Genomic DNA, 21086 nt, shown 5'->3' with positions numbered 1-21086 from the left:
TGCCAAATGAACGGTTACAACCATGAAAAGCACATTTAAATTTGATGTGGGGGGTGTTTTGGTGAACTTTCATATGCCTTACAAAGGCATATTTAGTAACACATGCTTGGCCACAAAATTGACAACTGAACATAATGGAAAAATAAGCTAGACTGCTGCCTTTCTTCCCTTGTTAACATGTAAATACTGAATACTATTAGTAACATGTTACTAATAGTATTCAGTATTTAAATGTTAACTAAGCTAAGAACAGCTAACTGCTTAGCTAGCTAATGTGCATGCCAACCACATGGAGAAACATGTGCTAACTTAACTAACGTTAGCTAATCACATGTTAACAAAGGTGTTCGAAAACGTAGCCTAAGTTGAAAGTGAACTTACCGTGAGGTAGTTGGTTAGTAGTTGTCCTTTTTTTGTCTGGACTGAAGATTCAGTTGACTTTCCCAAACTGGCGGGGGTAAGACTTAAAAAAAATACCGGGGCTGAAGACGTCGGTTCTCCGAGACTTGCACCACTCATTACAAGCAAAAAATGGCGGTGGTGAAAATAAATACAAATATAGCGATATCCTAATAAAGTTGGTGTCTCCTTCACTTGCACGGGAGAAGGAACGGGGTTACTACTGCTGCGACGAGTGAGAACCGATGAACTCACTGTGTCTCCTCCACTTGCACGGGAGAAGGAACGGGGTTACTGCTGCCGCGACCGGAGCGGACCGATCATGATCGCGCACAACGGTGAAAAATAAATAAATACGCAACTTTTCTTAAAGTGGTAAAACTAAAGTGACTTGGATGTTAACACACGGAAGACGTTATAATTAAAATAGAAACTCACAAGATTGACAGAGGAATTGCAAAACTCTGCTTTGGCTACTCATTTATGAGAACTTCAAAATAGTTACTCTCCCAAGATTCTCAGCGGTACGCAGTAAACTACTGTAAAAAGAAGCACTTGACCGTTAGGATCATGGAAGCAAGCGTTATAACTCCCAGAATGCATTGCTTATACAGCATTATACAGCACAATACAGTATGTTACTGTTAGAATTTCACTGTAAATTTACATCAAAGTCTTACAGTGTATGTTTTATATTATTTTAATTTAATCTTCTAATCTTCTTTTAATATGTTGTACAGCTGCTTGGAAAGAACAGTTAATATAAAACCATTGTTATGTTGGAATTATGTGCCAGTCAATTTCCATTATTTTCTAATACTGTATAATCAGTCTTTGTCAGTGCAGAGCAGGTCTGGAGGGGAAAAAGCTAACAGCAACAGTAGTCAATGCAGAATGGCTAAGTTGTGTAATTGAAAGGGCGATAGTTGAACACTGGTTAAAAAAAAAGCAAAGAATGCGGTGACTTATAGCTTACCTGAAACCTAAAGTTTGGCACGTTTATATTGTGTAAGGCAACAAGGCTAACTAGCTAATACCACTAGTTTGTCTAGCTTGTCAAATTGGCCATCATATATGTATTGAAAACTAAATTACAGTGGGTACATTTTAGTCTGTAAACCCACTATGACAGCTCATTTCTTTGGTCTATAACTAATACTTTACGTTACGACAATTATCCATCGTGGCATTTATGTATTGTTAATGTCAGTGTTGTCTGTTTCACCTCAACAGCAATGAAGTCTGGAGGCACTCAGCTCAAGCTCATCATGACCTTCCAGAACTACGGCCAGGCTCTCTTCAAACCCATGAAGTAAGTGTACGATGTGTAAAGTTCTTGCGAGCTCCACTGTTCCTCTGGTTAAACTGCCCTCTCATCTTTTCTTCTTTGCCTCTGTGTCAGGTCCCCCCTCTCTTTAAGAAAAAGCAATCTCTTTCGTATCACGCTAAAGCTTGAGTGCATTTCAGCATAAAACACCACCGATGCAGCCTTCTACCTCCAGTGACTTCCTTTTCGCATCCCACCACCTTCTCATTCTCCTCGCGGCGTCACTCTCATTTCCTCATTCTCGTCTCTTGGCTGCATCAAATTGCTTTCATCTCAGCACAGCCTTGATATTCGACTGAAGGCCGACATCATTCTGCATGTGTCCGAGCCAAATGTCGACTGGGCATTTTCACCTGGGCATTTCCGGTGACACGGCACATCCTTTAGTGGCCACGATGGAGGTCCTCAGCTCTCAGAAAAATGCTGGCTGTGTCTCAAACCCCATATTGGTAACTCGAATGACCAAAAATGCAGCTGAAAGATATAGAAAATACCATTGTGTGTATTGCCAGGGAGTCCACTGTGTTAGATAATGTAGCAACAGATTTTAAGGGAGTGTTTCAGGTTGTTATCATTATTTTTGGCTTAGCACCCACAGGCTGCAGCCTCTCAGGTATCACCTTTGCTAACCCAGGGGCGACATATCTGTTATTATTTCTTTGTAGCTCTCTGCAATGGTGCCAGAGATAATTGCTGTGAGCTTTGTGATCCAACACCTATGCTCCTTCCCTCATCTCCTTCTGAATCCTATTCTAGTAGTGATATGAGAACCTCCAAGCAGCTTATCATTAATGTCTCACACAAGGAAGGTGAAGAGGAGCGAATGCTTCACTTTCTTCTACTTCTAAACCCAAGCTTACTTCGGCACACCCTGTAATACATCGTGGCTGGACTTAACTTGTAGAGCAGATAAGTCTACCCAGTGGTAAAAACTGCCCCACTGGTAGATACTTTGTAATAATTTGATTAATTCACATCTCCTTTATCCACGCTGTCATATTTAGACGATAACACATCCCAAGAGAAGTGGTCTTTGCTCCTAATCCCTCCTCGATGGGTGGATTTAAATGTCACCCGTCCTTTGTTATGGTGATTATAATAATTAATTGCGGGTTAATGGTTTTCTACACCAGAATGTTGTCTGGCCCCTGAATGTCAGCATGAAGAGTGGGGGTTAAGCCTGTGGATGATAGGTAGCGAGGTGTTTCCGTGGGAGGAAAAGCTATTCAGAGACTGTTGTAATTACGGCTTCAATTGTACCGCACAAAGTCAGGACAGACGCAACCGGCCTGAAAGCCTCCTGAAGGGTCGGGAAGAGGAAGAGAGGAGAATGAGGTTAGAGGAGGGAAGGGATGTGAGAGGAGCAGTGTGGGGTGAGAAGAGAAGAGGGGTGAGGGGTCAAGGGCTAGAGAAGATAGGAGGGTGAGGAGGAGAGACCGCCGAGGAGACGTGGGCTGAGAGTGTTGTCAATACGAGCGCATAGTCAAAATACACAGATTATTGCTGTGCACTGCCCTGAATTTCAACCCAGACAGAAATGTGAAAGGACATTTTCAGAGAAAAGCACGGGGTGATGGGGTCGGATGTAAATCTGCTGCTTGACAGTTGTGGTTGTCAAAGCCGCCGTGATGTTTGATAATCCTGAAAAAGGCAAGTGTGTGCGTGTGTGTGTGTTGGTGGGGGGTAGGTTAATTCCTTTCAGCTTGAATGCACTTGACTTTCACAAAATAGGGCAAACCATACTGGTATGTGTGTGTGCGTGTGTGCGTGCGTGTGTGTGTGTGTGTGTGTGTGTGTGTGTGTGTGTGCTCATTTGGACTGCAATCAAGGTCTTGACAGATTTGCAGTGTCATTCCTGCAACATATATACACACACAAACACACACACACACACAAACACACACACACACACACACACACTCACACACACACATCCACTTAACACCCAACATCATCTCCTAGTTCCCAAATCTGCTGGTGTGTTTCCACATGGCGCATCAAAGAGACCGAGGCTGAGAGATCAAAGACATCTCCGGCTGTGCTCTTCTGCTCGGCTCCTCTCGACTCTAATGGAAATGTGTGCCAGGCAATCAGGCAGCGGAGGCAGGCAGGCATTCACACACGCGGTGTCTGGGTAACGATCGACCCTCAAACCATCCATATCTATGGAAACCCTCTCTCTCTCTCTCTCTGTCTATCGTCCCCTGTGTCTCTTTCTCATTCGTCTCCCCCCCCCCCCCCCCCTGTCCCCCGTCACCCGTCACTTAAACTCTGTTTTTTTTCTTTTTCTCTCTCGCTCATTCTTTAATGAACGGCACAGAAGAAGAAATCCATTAACAGGGTTGCCGAATCGATCATCTTTGCTTCTTTCCTCAAAGAGAGAGAGAATGATCAGAGACTCTGGTCGGTGCCTCGGGTTTTTGGTGCTGGCAGGGCTCCTCTGTGCGTATAGGTCAAGTGAAAGCACCCCTGAATAAGCTCCCACTGTATTGAGACACCACACAATTGCTTACAGTACCTGAACACTATGATGTAACGTAGATGAATCAGCCCACTGAACTGCTGTCTGCGGTCGTGTTTTCCAGACATGGAATAAACCCACTCTTAACTGGTCTAATCTAACTCAAAGCGAGTTTTGCAATGTTTGTTAAGACCACAGGTCCTGTGAGAACAGAGAGGCTTTGAGGGAAGGCACTAAAAACCCCAGCTGATGCCCAGCCCTGTGTTGCTTAAGTTGTCCTCTCTGTCACAACAACGGCCTTGTAACCTGACTGAAACTGAGTTTGATGACTCAGCTCATTTATCATTTTCGTCATACTCTGTTATGCCTTTGGCCAGGACTGAAATAACCCTGAATTTGTGGGATTTCCATAATTCCTGCTTATGTTCCTGTAAACAAACACTCAACGCTGTCAGGTTGGGAATATCTACTCTGTGACTGCATGTCCATTTTTGACATAAGCCCTCAAAATATTCAGCATATAGGCCGTTGGCAGACAAGATACAGTGACTTCACCTGAAATGGCAAAAATGCACATTGATGCTTTGCTAGAACAATAATAAAATAGTAGCAATTGTGCCAAGAGTTTAGTCTTATGGTGCAGCTCCTGAATGCTGTAGTTGTTTTGGTTCAGCTAGTGTTTTTCAAGTTGAATATGCAAGAATATTGCTGTTAAATTAAGTGGTTTGCTGGAACAAATATACTCAATATAAAAATGCTAACAAAGAAAGAAACATTATTAAAACAGCATTTAGGTTATAATGAAACTGGTAGAAATGTGCCCTCAATTCTGTTTTATTAACACTAAAAATGATAATAACTAACTAGAAATCACACCTTAATTTAACACGTTGAATGTGTTGTACCCTGTTGAGTGAACCAATCTGCTCTTTTAGAATGAGCATGTATGACCATGTCATCTGCATACATACAGAACATTCCCATTTAGACTGTTGCATAGCACTAAATATAAAGAGCCTACAATATAACCCTGAGGGACACCGATAGAAACACTGGGGATGTTTTTCCTTCAACTCTTGGACAGTGTGTTTGACTCTTGTGTGCCGGGTAGTGTTCCCAGCTTTTCCTGCCAGGCTGTGTATGCCTCCAACGACCTCCACCAATCACAGGGTTAGGTAAACTGTTATGTTGCTTGACAGGTGAAACTCCCCAAAAAAAAGAAAAGAAGTGCAACATGGACTCACTGCTGCTCGTGAGGCTGAACGCTGCTGTGGGTGGACCATAATAACTTTTATTCTCTTGGCTTTTTGATTCACTGTACTGTCCTGCTCAATCGTAACTCACAATCTCTAACTTAATGCAACGTTGCCAAAAGGGTCAGCATTTACGACCATTTTTGCCAGCAGCTTTGAGAAAATAACTAGAGCTTAAGACAGGACTTGCAGCCTGTGGCGGCACTCAGTGGAGAAAAAAAATATACCTCTTTGAAAGGGTACAGCCCCTTCGGGAAGACAGTGGAAAACATGTTGTACCTTCAAAAGCTTACCTTCAAGTTCAAACAATACTAGTACACCAAATGTGCCTTTTGCTGTCTACGTACTTTTTAGTGCAATGGAAATGTATGCATGTAATACCTCAAGGACCACGGGAACCTTTGTTACAAGTATGCCTACATACTCAAATAGGTGCCGTACGTGTGTTTGAGTCTCAGCCATGTGCTATACCTTCATCCTGAATGTCTTGATTGATTTTCTTTGTCTCTTTTTGTCTGTCCGTCATTAAAGCTTTGCGCTGGTGTGAACTGGGGAAACATGATTGTAATATTTACAACGGGAAAAAAAAATGTTAGAGCGCACAAAGCTTATTAGATGATGAGCGCAGATGATCAACGGAGGAAGGCGGGCAGAAGAACTGATGATTGAAATAATGATGGCCTTCCGTTCTTTCTCGCTTCCACTTAATTGTATCGCTTGTCAATCAGCCGACTGTCTGGCTCACACACACAAATCAATCCGAGTATTCCTCGAAGAGATATCTGCTCTTTCCGCAGCTCCTCCCCGCTGAGCGATCTATATCTGTGCTGAGTCGGTTCCATGAGTAATTTTTGATAGACACGTCGGGGAGACAAGAGAGGGGAGCAACATAATGTCACCTTGTTTGTGTCAATAACGTATTGACAGGCCCCACAAATGACAGCCTGGAGGAAATGTCTGCGTTAAATATGGAAAATAAACCGGGGAAATGGCTCCGTAGAAGAGTTGATGTTGTATCAACAAGCTGCATCAGGCGTGGGAGGTGAACGAATAAGATTGAGGGAGCTTTTTCTGAAAATAGGGAGGGCATGTCTCAAGAAAAAAAACCTTTAGTATCCTTCCTTAAAGCTGCACAGATTTGTTCTCAAACAAGGAAAAGACTGATGAAAGACCGGACAATGTAGCTATTGTTCCCGTGTGATGCCGAACAAAAGGATGTCAAACCAACTGACTCCTCTGTGGACAGTTTTTTTTTTTTTGCCCCTCACTTTTTTTGTATCCATTTTGTCAGTTTGGTTGTTTGTTTGTCAGCGTGTGTGCATGTGCGCTTGTTTGCTGTGTGATACTGTATTCACAAGGTCTACTGTGCCTGTGCTTTGACTTTGAGTCGGGAAATAAAGGGATGAACCGCCTCAGGACAAGTCATTCGGAGCACAGATGATGAGCTCTGTTTGGAAAATAGACGAAACTCACAGTCTCGCAGTACCAACGCCAGGGGGGGTGGTAGAAAGTACCACGTTAACCCCCAAACTGCTGGCCCACATATCTGCAAATGGTGCACCTCACCACTGGATTGAAGCGTGACGTGAAGCATTAAACACAAGAATAATTGGATATATACAGCACATAAGCACATACAGTAGAGTGATTAAACCCTCTACGCTTGTGGCATTCAATAGTTGGCACCTCCATGTAAACCACTGTGAATGTGTTTGCATGCATTACATGCTTTTAACTCAAGTTATAGGATGTATCTCATTGATGTTTTTATACACTCTCAAATTACAATCACAATTTGTACGCACAAATACACATAATACTGTTCCCAGCTCAGAATGTGAGTTTACCTAAATGCAATTAGGCGTGCACATTCTCGACATCGTACACAGTGCACTCGGGGATAATGAATAATAGCAGAATGTTATAATCGCCTGTAAACACACTGGCTGACCTCAGGATCTAAAATTACAACCACTGTGTGAAGTGTTATTCTGCAGCACTTAGGGCTTTGCACTGCTTAATGATTTGACTGTTTTCAATATGTTATAATTGTTTCACCGTGGTATTATTTGTGCTGCGGCGGAATTATTGAAGGAACAGAGAAATAATGTGTTCAAGCGCTCTCTCACACACACACACACACACACATGCACACGCACACACACGCTAGTTATCTGACCTCCTACTGTCTTCACTGCAGAGACTGTAACACACTGCAGGCCATCAGGTTCATGTAGAGCACAGGAACACTGCGTTTTCCCCTGTGTGTGTGTGCGTGTGTGTTTTTAGCTTGAGATGGAGAAAAAAATTATGAAACAAAAATGGTAAAAATCCACCCCCGTGCTATAGAGCCTTAGATATGTGGATCTAATTATCTTCACTGACACTGGATATCAGACTGGATATTCATCCCTGGTGAGTTGGGAAAGAGCAGAATCGCTGCAGAGAGCAGAGCATCATCGCTAGAAGGTGCTAAAATTACTATAAGCATGTCGGAAGAGTTATACAAGTAGATTAGAATTTGTGAGACGAGTTGGTTACGTTTTGGTAGAAAGTAGCACGACTGAAATCATCATTATTGGAACATTGATGGGAACGGTATTACTCAGTGGCCCGGTTCCCATAAATCATTGCTTTTTATTGTTGTGAACCTTCTCGATAGAGATGGAAAAGTGTTTTTTGGGGTGAAATTAATGTGTTACAGTGCATATTGGTCAAATAGTGGCCTACATGGAAAGACTCACTAATTGCTCCTCAAACTGTAATGAACAATTTTTAAAAATATTATTTACTGGACAAAAATAACTCACTTTTCTATGTTGATTTAATTGTAATGTTCTGATGTAAATGTGTTTGAGGACCTATTTACCAAGCAGCTGTGAAATACTTTAAAAGTAAAGAATAAACTGGCCCACTGATAATATCCTCTTATTAATATGGGGCTGAAGTTACCAATTCAACAGACTATAAGCAGTGCAGACCTATTGCCGATCGTACTATAGCATGCAAATAAAACATTGCAATAACAGATGCTTATCCAAATAATAATCTCCGGTCTCGTGGGGGTGGGGGAAAAAAAAGATAGTAATCTGTTAATGTGTTGTTGGCGTTCTGCCATCTACAGTAATCAGCCAAGAGGATTTATGTGTCATGTAGATATTATGAAGTAATATAGCAGACAGTGCCAGTTTTAATCAGTGTAGCTGATTAGCACGATCGGTACTTTTGACAGGTGCACTTGAGATCTCACTGACTGTTTGTGTGTGTGTCCCTTTTTTTTACGGCCACTTCTGATGGTTTTGGACGTACAAACGCTCTCCGTAATTATACTGTAGTGCGTGCTCATGTGCGAGCCTGTGCACACGAGCGCCGCTTGGCACTGATACTGTTGTGGCCTTCCAGGAGCAGAAATGTCGTGACGATATTATCAGTCAACTGGCCCCTTCAGGTAAATGTTATCGGCTCTAAAGCCGCGCTGAAGGAACGATAACGCAGTCAATGCAGCCAGCAGAAATGACAAGACGGCATCCAATCTGCATATCAAAGCCTCGGCTAAATTCCTCTGCCATCTGTGTGTGTGTGTGTGTTTGTGTGTGTGTGTGTGTTTGTGTGTGTGTGTGTGTGTGTGTGTGTGTGTGTGTGTGTGTGTGTGTGCATGAGCTCGCTTGTGTGTGCCAGACACGCACACACACAGGCATGCTTTGGGAAATGCTGCGCTGCCAACTCTCCGCAGTCTCCGAGGCAAGTTGTTCCTGGCCCCTGACACTCGCGGTTCATCCTTAATAAACTCACCAATTGTTTCTGGGAAACAATAATACATTTAAAACAAAAGAAAACGCAGGCCTTTATAACATCTGTCATCTTGTCTCTTTGCTTTGAAGGGGCTGTCACTCAAAGCGACTCTCTGTCTGGACACGGCACACCTCAACAGCTGACGTGACATTTATTCATCTTGCCTCTGATCCGCCGTTCTTATTGAGGACCAGCTGTGGAGGCTCAGAGGTTTCAAGCCTTTTATGTCTTTGCAGAGTCTATATGCAAAGAGTTGACCATATGTCATATATCTATATGTATATACGTACATATTCTTTGTATTGAATACTTGAGTTATGTGAAAACATCGTCTTTTTTTTTTTTTAAAGCCCATGTTACAAACTGAATATTCATGCAGTGAACATGAACCTTATTATGGTTCTATAGCTTAAAATTTGTCTGATCATTTTTTTTAACCGTTGTACATTTTAGGATTTGATTCATTTAGTCTCAGGCTGCATGATAACAAGCAAACCAGGTCCTGCCAACAAAAGTCATAACTGGCTCGTTCATTGGACAGAGTTTTGGAAACCTGTCATCTCACAAGGCTCGAGGTTTTTGGCAGCTGGGTGAATCTAAATAAATCTAACTTGAGTCCTTTTAACTTAGCCAAGAACCATGAACTCATTTACTTTCTGTGCGAAAGAACATTTGAAGGAATAAATGAGTGTGTAGATCAGTCATGACTGCAGTTTGTTTTGCTCGGCTGCCGACTATCGAAAGTCAAATTCCGTCTTCGTGTAGCATTCAAGTCTTTTTTCCTGTGTAGTTGGCTTTGATACATTTCCGCGTCGAAGAGACGGCACCACGCTCGAGTTGGAAGGAGCATTTTCACCTTGGTTTCGGTTATTTGATGCTGAATGTTCCAGCCAAATATTAACTTGTAAACACTCCCAGTTTGATGAAAATGCTCCAATTGTGAACTTGTAAAAGTCGCTTTTCTAATTAATTACGGAGTGAGAATTCACTTTGATTCAGCAGTTTAATGAGTCCTGGATGGGGGTAAACTAGGGATGTCGCAATACCAGACATTTAACAGTGGAATTTCACGATTTAGATTCCTCAATTCAATGCCACAGTAAAAAACAAAAGCAACACAATAAATCCCACGTACTTAAAAATACACTCCTTTATTACCAAATAAATGCGTGCTTGTTTTTTGTGTGTTTAATATTAATCCCTGATGGGATTAATCGCCCCCGGGACGACGGGACCCCTCATACCTATACTGTAGAGAAAAGGCTGTTGTCACGTTTTCAGATTTTGCTTGGTACAAAAGTAAGTGCCACCCCGAGGCCATACATACCTTCATAAAAAGTGAACTGGTGCTTTCACTTTTTTTTTATTTGAGAGCTGCGATGGCCTGAAGAAACAGCTGTGCTCTGCGGTTCATCGAAAACACACAGTGTCTGTTATCCTGCCACAGGGCGAGACAGCTCTAGTTTTAAAGAAGTATCCAGCGTTTTATAGTGTGCCGGAGCTTCAGTCTGGTGTGCAAAGCTTCTCTTGTGATCTTCCTCCTTGCTTTCTGTCTTTACCTCCACTAGCTATTAAAGCTGCTCGTCTCGCCGGCAAAAAGTGATCCCTTTTTTTAAGCTGTAGTTAGTGTCAGGGAAAACCCCCTAAGGCCGGGGGGATCATTAGACTGTAATGAAGCAGGAGGTAAAATACCATGTTCACCCGTCGCTCTCCAACATTCCTGATTGTCAGGTTCAATTACAGCACCACGAGGTCTTTGGGACGTCCCGTTCTTTACTGCGTTTGTCTCATTTCTTCAACTAACCCTCCACCTCTCCCTTTCAGCAAATGGACACTGGGTCTAATTAGACTTTCCTCCCCCAGCCCCTCCCCATGTAATATGAGGGCATGTTGTGATACGTCATTAGAAAACAGCAGAGCGACGACTAAGGTTACGGTGGGAAAGAGGTTGCGTGAACCACAGCTGTCAGCGCTCTGGCTATGGTATGGATGTGGATTAAACAACATCTGTTCCACACTTGTGCATACTGTATGAGCCTGATTAAAGTAACAAGCTCGGCTCTTACAATTCAATATCTGCATATCCCCCCCAAGCTTCACCACTGACGTCCTCTTCAGAGGAAATGAAGGAGCTTGGGTAGTCAAAACAAGTGATGCAACCAAGCTGAGATGGGAAGATTAAAAAGCCACCAGTGGCGACCAAGTCCCAACATGAATTGCCGCCGCACTTGAAACAGGAAGGAAAAGGTTGCACGTACTCTACCACCTCTGGTTGTCTTTAAGATGAGCAGTATTTAAAAGCAATGGCAGCGTGTCATTACTTTCACTTGCTGGGGCGTGCGTCTTAAGTGGCACAGTAATATACTCAGACTGAGTACATTTTTTATAGGCACACTTTCATTTTAACTGTGTATAACAATTTAGTTTCATTACAGTTTATTGGAAGGAGATGCAAATGTACTCATTTATGAAAGAAACACAGAAAATAATAGATTATATAATGATGCAAATAGGAACCATTATAAAACGTGACAGAAATAACCCGAAAATGCAGCAATATGACATTAATTTCTCATCGTTTAGCAAATAAACTGACTAGCGAAGAACATAGAATCTGCGTATTTTTCTTCCATTGTGAATGCCTGAAATTGAGGTTATTACAAAGATATGTTAATGTCTGCAGACTGAAAGTGGTTTTAATGTGTGTTTTTTAGCCAATGAGGTGGTCAATGCAACATATATATTGTTTGTGAACACAATATTGGCATATACGCCATAGGTTTGCAAACAATCCTAGAGCTTGATCGTTTTCTCATCACTTACACTAAAATATTGGCATATCAATGATAAAAAAACTAAATTTGAATAAGAATATCAGTTTCGGCCAAAAGAAGTACAAAAAAGACGGTGAGGTTATTTGAATATTGGGAGTGTTTTGCCATCTCCCCAGTTTGAACAGATTATTAATGTCAGTGGGGTGTGGATAAAGAAAGGATAAAGAAAAGACCATATGTTCTGGCTCACCAAAGGATTATGATTTGTTGTTGTTGTCAAAAAAAATAAATAAAAAGAGAGGGAGAGAGGAAAAGTGACTTCAGCATTGTTCCGCACAGCGAGGAGAAAGCAGCTTGGCAAAATGGCACGGATTAGTGTGCTGCGAGAGCTTTCCTACCAACTGTGATGCTATGCTGTGTGTTCAGTCAACTCCGTGCCGCGTTGGGGTGGGGGGGGGGGGAGTGGGCAACGATGGTGTTTGTCCAGCGCTTACTCAAATATGAGCTTTGGAGTCTCAGTTCTTGTACACGCACGAGCTAGCTTCAGAGGGGGCGTGGCTATCTCATAATTCAAAGTAATGATCCGGGGAAAATCATAGCCCAGCGTCTGGAACAGGGAAGGGCTTTCACCTTTAATTCCACATGTCCTCCCCTAGATGAACAACTCAAGCAGGCAGCATGCACTACATCCAAAACACTCCTAAATACACTGTAAGAGCACAACTCATAATGTATTAGTGAGTCTGAAGAGGGGCTTTCACATCTGTCATGTCGCGTAAAGGAAACATTAGAAGCAGTTTGTTTGAGTAATATTCACTTTTTATTCTGCAGTGCAGTAATGGTAGCGTGCAGATAAGAAATATTAGATATGCACATTTACATTGGTCTCCTCTTTTTTTCTTCTTTTTTTTCTCATGTATTTTTTATTCCCTGAATTAATTGTGCATGGAGTTGTCGTGGCGTGCACGTCATTAATAAGTGCCGCTAGCTGCGACTAAGGAACCAGTGGGCTTCAGCAATCTTCTCCCTCTTTACCCGCAGTTTCTTTGCTAAAGTGGAGGATTCGCAAAATTGCGGGTGCCACTGATCTGTTTCACTGGGCTTTTTGTTTGGAGACGTGAGGAAAGAAAATGACTCACAATTTCTCAAGTCACGTCGTCTCATCCGCATTCTTTTTCTTGCTTTTTGCCGTTTTATTTCCTCATTCACCTCTCTGCTTTCTTTCTAACCCTCCCAAGGCCACTTCCTGTTTTTCTTTTTTTCTCTTTCTCTCCCCCGTCATTCCTTTTCACCATCACTCCTTCTTCCTCCAGCCACACCTCACTGTTTCTGGTCAGGGGAGAATAGAAAGCGAGAGGAGAGCGCTGCTCGACGCCTCGGTCCTCTCATTTGATATGATATGAGTTATTCAGCTGGGAGAAACAGGCTCATTTTACGCTGCCCTTTTAGTCCTCTCCTGTGAGTTTCTTTCCTCTACTTACTCTCGCAGCCCTCCGTGGAAAGTCTGAATCTGTTGTTTATCGTTCCCCCTCTCCCAAACCTCGCTTTCCCCTGCTCATAAAGCCTCCCAGACAGTCCTTTGTAAATGCTTAACAAGGTCAGTTTTGTATTGTACTTTCCAGCGGCGTCCATCCGCTCGGCTTCCTCTCGTGTTTGTGAGGTGGTGCAATAAAAGTGGGGTTAGTTCCTCTGAGGTTGGAGGAGTAAGAGGAGTTTACTGGTCTTATGAAACAGTAGAAGTGACTCATGGCGTTGGTGGTATCTGATCAAGTTTTGTTGCTTGTCCGTTTTGTCGTTAAACCTCCCGGATACCTTCCTCATTCCATATGATTTGTTCTCTCTCTCCCTCCCCTTGTAGTTTATTTCTATCTCTATCCATCTCCATCGTGCTCGGTTTTTCCCCTGAATATTTTTGCAGCCGCTTCTCCTTCATCCCTCTGCGCCCTTGCCATACTAGTCCCATGGCTCCAGGGTTTCCCTATGTGTATTTAGAGTGTATTTATAGGCACTGAGCTCTGTTTTCTATCTGCTTATCAACAGCCACCATGTACCCCACCCACTAATTTACCAGACACAGCCCCTCGGATTTCAGGACACCACAGGCCTGGTTGCAGTCACTCTCAGCTCACCAGACCTTGATGCCGGTCCTCCCCCTTTCTCATTCGCTCCTTTTTACTTTTAAGTGTTCCCAAATCCCTTGACGTGTGTCCTGCTGAGACATGTTTTTTTCTTCCACCACCCATCTCTGATTATTTCTCCCTTTCACCATCTCTCTCTCGCTCTCTCTCTCTCCGTGAACCCCACCTCCGGGGAAAGCGTTCGTAGCTCTGAGACTGGCTGCCCCTCAGCGGTTCTCTCAGAAACGACAGGAGAATACTTGGACGCCCCCGCTCCTCCGTTCTTGTCATGTGTGTATTACTTTAGCTGGGAGGCGTGAACTGTGATCCGCAGAGATCTGTGTGTCATAAATCAGACGTGCTTGTCGCCTCCCGGTGCATGTTGCCAAATCACATCAGTGCACATTTTTACACAATCTGTGTTTCTGCTTTTGCAATAACATGTGGGTAAGTGGCGAGACACACAGAAGGACACAAGTTGGATCCTGTTCCAGTGTGCATGCCACAGCCTTCTCAGCAAGGTGGCAAACTGTATAATTAGGCTAATTGTCTCAGCAATAAATTTCAATCCAGACATGAAAGAATTTTGAAGGGAGGGGGGGGTTACATTACTAATTACTCACGTGTTCAGAGGGCCGGGAAAAGACATATGTTTCATGCCACAGCCTGGCGCAGTGGTGGATGTCGGGTAATTTGAAGCCACTGTTGATTAAAAAGTAACGCGCACAAGTTCAGGCGAAGTTAAATGAAATTGTGCACAGCAGCCACGCGATAAAAAGAAAAGCAAAAGCACCTCAGTAGTTTCACTCGGAGACGGAGAGAGGGCGAAGGAGATAGAGACGACGTGGGAGGCAGACAGGATGAAGCGCTGCCTGGGAGAATGAGCCACTTCAAACTGGATTTAATGGGACGTTGCTAACGGATGTATGAATGGTTTATCTTCTCATGTCCACTTCAGCTCATCTCTGTCGTCCTTGTCAGTTCTGAATGAGGCGAGGTGCTACAAGTTAATATGGGGGGGGGGGGTCCTTTTATTCCCTCCAAATGACATTTATATATATATAGTCATACCTATAATCAGGTTAGTTAATTTAATCACCAGTTATTCAGTTAGTTTGGAAAAATAAACAAGTACATAATGTTTAAATGCAGCTGGTGTTGACCATCTGTATATTAATTCATCTGCCCACGTCTCCACGGTGAACAGAGAATCAAAAAACCGGGTGAAACCTTGATGAATTGAAGTAAATGGGGTCCATGTTTATCAACAGGCCATTGAATTACAGCGGAAAGACTGGAAATGAGCGGAAACAGCTCGCCCAGCTCTGTCCAAAGGCGCTAAGTCATCAGCAAACCAAACTAAACAAGTGGTTCTGGTTTTACTTGACGTTTCGTGGAGTAACCGTCACAGTTCAAGTTCATGATAGGAATGTGTGATGAGAAGCCATATAGTATCCACTATCCTGTATCTGAAGCTGGGCTTTCGCATGAATAAACAGCCACGGTCTAAATGAGCCGCTGCTACTGAGTTCACGGGGATTAAAAGAAATCCCCTTTTGTCTCTAAATTACCACTCTTAACAAAACACTACTCTTACCATCCAACATCTTTGTGTGAGTTTTTGTTTGTTCTGTCTTTCAAGTCCCAAGCCACAGGAAATGAGGAAAATCCATTAGCTGGGAGGTTTTAGCCGTCTTGCCACTCCAACGCTGTTCTTCAGTGGAGTAGAAGCGTGTAGTCCTGCCCTGTGGGCCTGTATGGCAAGGACAGAGGAAATGGCCGGGCATTAATGGAAGCTTTGATTACTCTCCGTCACTAATGTAGCCAACATGAAAGACAAGAAGAGGAGAGGGATGACTTCAGGCCCAATCAGAGGCAATCTGATGGCATCTACATGCAGCCGGGCCATTTGCAGCACGAAGAATGGCCCTGGGGCGCACACGGGCAACATCCAATCCCCACATACCTCCAAGCACACACCTCTCATCCTTCCAGCTGAACAGCGGCTGGTTACTAGGGAGGTTCCAGGACCTTCGCTCTCATCTCTGTCCTTCCTCCACCCTGGGAAGTCAGAAGGGTTGCCGTTTCCGTTGTTAAAGCAGAATGAAGCTGCAACCTGTTTATAATACAACCTGCTCTCAGACATTGTGTTCAGACTGGCTGTGTTTGATTCTGTGTGTGCAGTTTGTGTATTCTCACTTTTGAAAAAGTGGGTTCATGTGCGTAATGTAAACAAGACAAGACACATGGTATCTATGGAGACCGTGGTGCCTTGTGGAAAATAGAATATTTGTTTCGTAAAGGCGTAAAGTTGGTGCTTTTTGTTTGGAGCCTTATCAAATGTGAGCTTTTCTTTGACAGAGGAGTTAGGGGCCATAGAAAGATGATCTAAATTGTCCAGGTGAAGCAAACTAGAGCCACAATTGATATTTCCAAGATATTCAATGTGAGATTTTCGTGGTCTTACTTTGTGGCAAATTAAATATATTTTATTTGCATTTTGGACGGGTAGGATGAACAAAACAACACATTTCATGACATCACCTTTAGCTCTGGGATATTGTGTTGGGCATTTTTTCACAATTTACCCTGTTTTATAGACTATTTAGCAAATAATTGAGAGAACAATCATAAGTCGCAGCCACGTATACCATCAATGAATAAAAAGAAAAGGTGTCTTTTGGATTAGAGTTCTTTCTGTGTTTCAGTCTGCAATGTCATTTATCAACTCTGTATTTTGGCTCTGCCTGCTGAGGTTAATCTCAGCCAATGAGATTATCTCATATTTCCAATTTGCAATATCCATGTCCCCAGGGCACTGGTGTGTCACATAAAACCTGAGCATGTGCTCAAAGTGCAGACATGTTGTTATCCGCCCAGTTTCACAATGGGAGCCCGTGCCCAGTGGAGCCGTTTGTGTCAACCAGAGTAACATAAACTCAGCATGGCAGCCTGTACTGTCCCTGCCTGCACATAACAACACGGAGGCGAATGGATAATTTGTGCCTACGTCATTTAAAGGCATTTACAGGCTGTATTTATGTGATATAATGTCTGTTTCTTAAAAGTGCTTGGATTCCATTTTTATTATATGATCAGAATTTTGCCAATGTCTCTGCCCGCGTCAATAATTTGGGCAAATAAGACAATTTACAGCATCTCGATAAGATGGGACATCGTGTTCTTGGAGAAGATGGGCATATTTTTCACACAAATATAAAAAATCATGCAATTTCAAAATATTCTATTCTATATATATATATATATTTATATATATATATATGCAATTTCAAAATATTGTATTATATATGTATATATTTAATATATGGATTTTCAAAATAAAAATATATATAATACAATATTTTGAAATTGTATATATATATATATACAGTATAATATATATATATATATATATATATATATATATATATATAATACAATATTTTGAAATTGCATGATTTTTTATATTTGCGTGAAACTATGCCCATCTTCTCCTTTGCAGATTATGGCTGCAACGGAGAAGATGAACACGATGTCCCATCTTATCGAGATGCTGTAAATTGCCTTATTTGCCCAAATTATTAACGTGGGCAGAGACATTTTCTCACCCCTCAGGAATGGTGAATAAAAAATCCGGAGAAACATACAGAGCTGAATGGCAGCAAGCGAGCAGTTTGTCAAAGAGGAATCTAAACTCAGCGGAGATGGCAAAATTCAGATCATATAATAAAAATGGAATCCAAGCACTTTTTAAGAAACAGACATTATATCACATAAATACAGCCTGTAAATGCTTTTAAAGTGACCATAGGCACAAATTAACATTATTATAATGACATGAGACGGGACCTTGGTGCAGTGTCAATGATTAAACCACATTGTGTCACGCTGCTGAGCTGATTGACCCCGGTGTGAGGTTCTGTGCTGCGTACAGGCGTCGATCAGACATGTGCAGCTGTTTGCAGACAGTCAGACTGCTCTGGCCTCGGCGGCCTCTCTCCTGGGGAAACGCACACACACACACACACACACACACACAACAGCATGAAGATGTGAGTGTGGAAGACAGCTGGTAGCATATATGTGTCTGTGTCTATGTGTCTGTGTGTGTGTGTGTGTGCGTGTGTGTGTGTACAATTTGAAATGTTCCACCAGCTCACTGGAAACAGCATTTCCTGCAGTTTGCATTCCTCCCTCTCTCCTTGTTTTGCATGCTCCCCAGTCACAGATGTGGATGTGACTCACCTGGGCGCTCTTACTCTCTGCCTGGGAGTTCATTTAGCGTCAGCTGTGGCCTTATTGCCTGAAGTCTGCACAATGTCTACAAAACAGAAACATCGCTGCCATTTGCTCCTCCTTTCATCCCCCCCCCCCCCCCCCCCCCCCGTCCCCCCCCACCCCGTCCCCCCCCGTCCCCCCATCTCATAATTCTATTAGCGCGTCCTATTCAGGAATGGCCTGATAAGTCGGGCGGCCTGATGGAGAGGTTCTTCTGGGGTTGGATGGAGCCCGTATGATGTTTCAGAGAGCAGGGGCTTTGTTCTCGGTGGTGTAGCCTCTAGCCGCAGTCTTTCAGCTCTGGGAGACGCTTGACGGGCTTAGGAAGGAAAGGCCCCGTGTCTTTGCTGGGTATTTCGGACGCCACAAATAGCACGACATAACAGCTTGTGTCACTAAAATGCAAACACATAGATGAGCCAAACTATTGATATATATATATTGCCAAGACGATGGCGCATCTACATCTCGCACACTCTGTGACACAGTTAATCACGCTGACTCAGCTCTGCTGCTTCGGGGAATATGTGCACGTGCTTGGACGTGCTGTGATGTGCTCGTGTGACATTAAGACGTATGACAAACGGAGGGTCATAATCTGGCATGAACGGTTTTGTGGCACGGAGATATTTCTAACTCGGTTAGAGTAAGAAAAGGCGTCTCACCGACATGTGCGTCGTGAAGGCGTGACAGTGCGCAGTCTGGGCCTCCACCCTTCGCTGCTGTGATGCAACGCGATGAGGAACTGTGAAGCAACTGCTTGCGAGTCTTCAGTGGCGGTCGCAAGGCCGGCCGGTTAGGAGACAGAAACATGCATTTGAGGGTCGAGGGAAAGAAAAAATTGGATTCAGGTTCAGTGGAAGGTGAAAACTCACACGACACATTATACAAAAGCACAGCTTCATTAAAACACAATTGCACAATGGCAGAACTTGTATTCGATGGAGCACGTTCTGCCCATCCTCTTTCCTGCCTGCTCACAGTGCCGTTTGTGTTACTACCTCCTCTCCTTCCTGCATTGTGTCCGTCAGGATGGAAGCTCGGTAATACCTCCTAATAAATCCATTGCACGCTGCGAGAGCAAAGGGGCGGATGAGGAGATTAAGGGAAAGGGAAAGAGAAGCTGCGACGAGGAGGAGGGCGGGCATGAATAATGAAAAGCGCCAGGACTCACGGCGTCCCATCAGGCCCAGTGACACGCCGGCATCCTCCTGTGCTGTTTTGGTTACCGGCAGATGAGGGCTGCGTATGCAGAGGGAGTGGGAGATGCAAGCGAGGAAGGATGACCTGAGAAGTGAGCGGCTGGATGTGTGCTACGTGCTTTGAGTGCTAAGGGACGCGAGCTGAGGAGGGCAGAGCAGCTGATAATTAGCAGTAATTGTTGTTCATAGAGGGGAGAAAAGGGTAATTGGGTTGGGTTTCATCTCAGGTACCTCTCTGTTTACGTTGGAGAGATCCTCCTGTTCTCTGCTGTGTTTGCTTTGAGTTATTTAGGTTGTGTTTGATGTGATCCCTGCACCACAGAAGAAGTTAGCGTCTTTCATCGTCGCCTATAATCTTGTGGTTATTTTCAGAATTCAAGGGGATGTTATTAAATGTTTTGTTTTGTCTGAACAACAGTCCAAACATAAATATGTTCAGTTTACTATAATATAAGTCAAACAATTGCAACACATTCTCACATTTAAGAAGCTAGAACTATCAGAATGATTCATTTTCTATCGATCGACGGACTAATAGTCAAATGTTTTATTATCGGTCATGTAGCTTTCATTCATGATAAAGTTGCTTCTCCGGTACATTAGATAGGTGGAAATGAAACATGTAGACATGCAAACATACTGTGCTCTTATCTCTCTTAGATCTTATCTCTCAATTGTATTTGACAGATTACACCCCCGCTGTTTTTACGGCATGTGTCCTCATCCCGCCCAAAGATTCTTCAATGCGGCGCCCATTGTCTGTTTTTAACCACCTTCACAGAGATGCGTCATCCTCCAGGTTTTGTCACAAATGGACAAATAATGTCGGAGCTTTTAAAGTCTCTGTGAGGCAGAACTTAGAGCTTCTTTAGCCTCAGAAAAATATTGATTTGATCACTCACTCAGATTTGATTTGATCGATCAAAGGGCATTACTGAACAATTACGAAGCTCCTAAGAGCTGCAGTGCGATATGGGATATGAAGTCTGGTTGGCCTCCACCTACACCTTCCATACTTGCGTTATTAGATCGGGATAAATACATTTGATCTGACCTCAGTCACATTCTTTTGTGATAAGAAATAAGTTTTAAAAAACACATCTAGCTATATATATATATATATATATATATATATATATATATATATATATATATATATATATATATGCCACTGAGTTCAAAATGAGCCCTCCACAATATGTAAATGTTTTACTCTATTTTTACAAGAAAAGGGGATTTTGATATATATTTGGCATACTGTATAACAAGTCATTCAAATTTCACTTGGAGTTTAAAGTATACAAACCGCTTCTTTTTTAATTGCAATGGTGTGGTGATACATCTAAGATATTATATTTTCCAGACAATTGGAGGGAGCGAGATTGTTGATCATGAAAACGTGCAATGTGCAAAGTACAACTTGATAATACCCAAACTGCCTTGAACTGACATTTTTACACAACAACCAGCAAACCAAGGATAA

The 21086-nt window shown here is 42.9% G+C and overlaps 1 protein-coding gene across 1 annotated transcript in view; it reads left to right on the top strand.

The window, feature by feature from the left end:
- fam20cb (FAM20C golgi associated secretory pathway kinase b) overlaps nucleotides 1-21086 on the top strand; it is a 46210-nt gene that overhangs the window by 6878 nt on the left and 18246 nt on the right. The window contains exon 3 of the mRNA XM_034559553.1: nucleotides 1633-1711. Coding sequence (XP_034415444.1) covers nucleotides 1633-1711 — 79 coding nt within the window. The remainder of the gene's footprint in view (nucleotides 1-1632; nucleotides 1712-21086) is intronic.

Source organism: Cyclopterus lumpus, chromosome 19 (assembly GCF_009769545.1).
Source record: "Cyclopterus lumpus isolate fCycLum1 chromosome 19, fCycLum1.pri, whole genome shotgun sequence".
Classification (NCBI taxonomy): Eukaryota; Metazoa; Chordata; class Actinopteri; order Perciformes; family Cyclopteridae; genus Cyclopterus; species Cyclopterus lumpus.
This window is presented reverse-complemented; position numbering and strand designations above follow the sequence as displayed.